The following is a 2,647-nucleotide window of genomic DNA, read 5'->3' on the forward strand; positions in this document are numbered from 1 at the left end:
GGGGCGGAGAAAGATTTGAAATTGCTCTGTTTGGCTCAAGGCTTTAAATGATTCAAACACAGCTCTGACAAATAATCTACAGATAAAATTATTTTGCAGAATGATTGTACTTTAATTTATGTCCTTACCAGAACAGAAGTTTATGTAGGTCATAATCAGCATGATATATTCAAAATGAAAGGTGTTAGTGGTGAATATTTGCCCCCCAAAAAAGTCATTACCTTTGTTGTCCTGCAGCGTAAAATTGTGGTTATTTGCTGCCTCTGCTGTTAAACTGAAGTAGAACTGATGGCCATTTGGTGGATCATCTTTATCAATTGCACTGATTTTCTGGATGACCTGTTTTGACATACATCAGGGTTTCATTGTTTGGAATGCGAAGAAGCATAAATACATGTACATTTGTGCTGGTTTTGGCTGAGATAGAGTTAATTTTCTTCACAGTAGCTAGTATGGGGCTGTGTTTTGGGTTTGGGCTGGAAACAGTGTTGATAACACAGGGATGTTTTCATTACTGCTGAGCAGTGCTTACACAGAGTCAAGGCCTTTTCTGCCTCTCCCACCACCCCACCAGCGAGTAGGCTGGGGGGGCACAAGAAGCTGGGAGGGGACACAGCTGGGACAGCTGACCCCAACTGACCAAAGGGTTATTCCATACCATATGACGTCATGCTCAGCATATAAAGCTGGGGGAAGAAGAAGGAAAAGGGGGACGTTTGGAGTGATGGAGTTTGTCCTCCCAAGTAACCGTTACGCATGATGGAGCCCTGCTTTCCTGGAGATGGCTGAACACCTGCCTGCTGATGGGAAGTAGTGAATGAATTCCTTGTTTTGCTTTGCTTGTGTGTGCGGCTTTTGCTTTCCTTATTAAACTGTCTTTATCTCAACTTTTTTTTTCTCTCACTTTTACCCTTCTGATTCTCTCCCCCATCCCACTGGGGAGGAGTGAGCAAGTGGCTGTGTGGTACTTAGTTGCTGGCTGGGGTTAAACCACAACAACATTGTATAACCCCTCTATTGCCTATCAAAGTACCAACCCTCTCTTGAGTCCTGCTCATATTGTGTATCTTCTGGATGGCCCTTAATGTAGTTATCAGTGGCTGCAATCGAAGTTGCATTGTAAACTTTTGCAAGGAGAAGATTATGATTTTGAGCTTTTTAATTTTTTTTTTTTTTTAAAGACATGAAAAAGAAAAAGCCCAGTCATAGGTATATTAATATTTTCGGGGGAGGGGGGTTATTATCATTACAACTTTTCCAATTTTATTTTTGAAAATTCTGTCAAAATCTGTTTCTAGAAAAAAGTGTTACCATTGTTTACAACCTATAAAGAATGAACATTCAGAGCTAACAGTTCTGACTAGATCACAAGGAAAGCAAACAGATACTCCAATAAGAGCACACATATTCTGTGTTTCTCATGAACACAAGCTAGTTATTGTAGTGTTTTCTGTTGAGGATTTAAATTATGCTGTGATTTTGAAATGTGCACTAAACAACATCTGCCACAGAAAGGACAATATTCTGGGAGAAGTCACAAAAGTGCAAAGCCTCCCAGGGAATATGTGGGATCTATGTGGGTGAAACATTGACTAGCTTTCTGGGAGAGAGAAAAGAGAATGAGAAAATATATATATTTTCTGAGATCTTATGAAGCAGAGAGGAAAAGTCCAAATACGGGAGTCACCAAGGATAAACAACACCAGATACTTTCAGGTGAGTCTAGGACTACTTGGAAGGTATTTGGAGAGTTAAAAAAATTGAGGAATTTGATAGGAATACATCTCCCTTGTGAAATCTGGGAGGTTCCTGGAATGTGTCAATGATAACTTCCTTCTCCAAGTGGTAGAGGAGCCAACGAGGAGAGGTGCTATGCTGGACCTTGTTCTCACCAACAAGGAGGGGCTGGTGGGGAATGTGAAGCTCAAGGGCAGCCTGGGCTGCAGTGACCACAAAATGGTGGAGTTCAAGATCCTTAGGGCACCGAGGAGGGCGCACAGCAAGCTCACTCCCCTGGACTTCAGGAGAGCAGACTTTGGCCTCTTCAGGGATCTGCTTGGTAGAGTGCCATGGGACAAAGCCCTGGAGGGAAGAGGGGCCCAAGAAAGCTGGGTAATATTCAAGGATCACCTCCTCCAAGCTCAGGAGCGATGCATCCCAACAAAGAGGAAGTCAGGCAAAAATGCCAGGAGGGGTGGACTGTCCAGTCAGTGTCACCTCTGTGCCTGGGAAGATCATGGAACAGATCCTCCTGGAAGCTATGCTAAGGCACATGGAGGACAGGGAGGTGATTTGAGACAGCCATCATGGTTTCACCAAGGGCAAGTCCTGCCTGACTAACCTAGTGGCCTTCTATGATGGAGTGACTACATCAGGGGACATAGGCAGGGCTACAGATGTCATCTGTCTGGACTTCTGTAAGGCCTTTGACATGATCCCCCACAACAGCCTTCTCTCTAAACTGGAGAGGTATAGATTTGATGGGTGGACTGTCCGGTGGGTGAGGAATTGGTTAGATGGTCACATCCAGAGGGTAGTGGTCAACGGCTCAATGTCCAGATGGAGATTGGTGATGAGTGGCGTCCCATAGGGGTCCGTATTGGGACTGGTCCCGTTTAATATCTTCATCACTGACATAGACAATGGG

The 2,647-nt window shown here is 44.1% G+C and overlaps 1 protein-coding gene across 1 annotated transcript in view; it reads right to left on the reverse strand.

The window, feature by feature from the left end:
- Nucleotides 1–2,647, reverse strand: part of CDH7 (cadherin 7, type 2) — a 70,693-nt gene that overhangs the window by 10,060 nt on the left and 57,986 nt on the right. Inside the window, exon 9 of the mRNA XM_009334379.1 lies at nt 222–339. Within this exon, the coding sequence (XP_009332654.1) occupies nt 222–339 (118 nt within the window). The remainder of the gene's footprint in view (nt 1–221; nt 340–2,647) is intronic.

This window comes from Pygoscelis adeliae, unplaced genomic scaffold (genome assembly GCF_000699105.1).
Source record: "Pygoscelis adeliae isolate BGI_AS28 unplaced genomic scaffold, ASM69910v1 Scaffold221, whole genome shotgun sequence".
In the NCBI taxonomy this organism is placed as follows: domain Eukaryota; kingdom Metazoa; phylum Chordata; class Aves; order Sphenisciformes; family Spheniscidae; genus Pygoscelis; species Pygoscelis adeliae.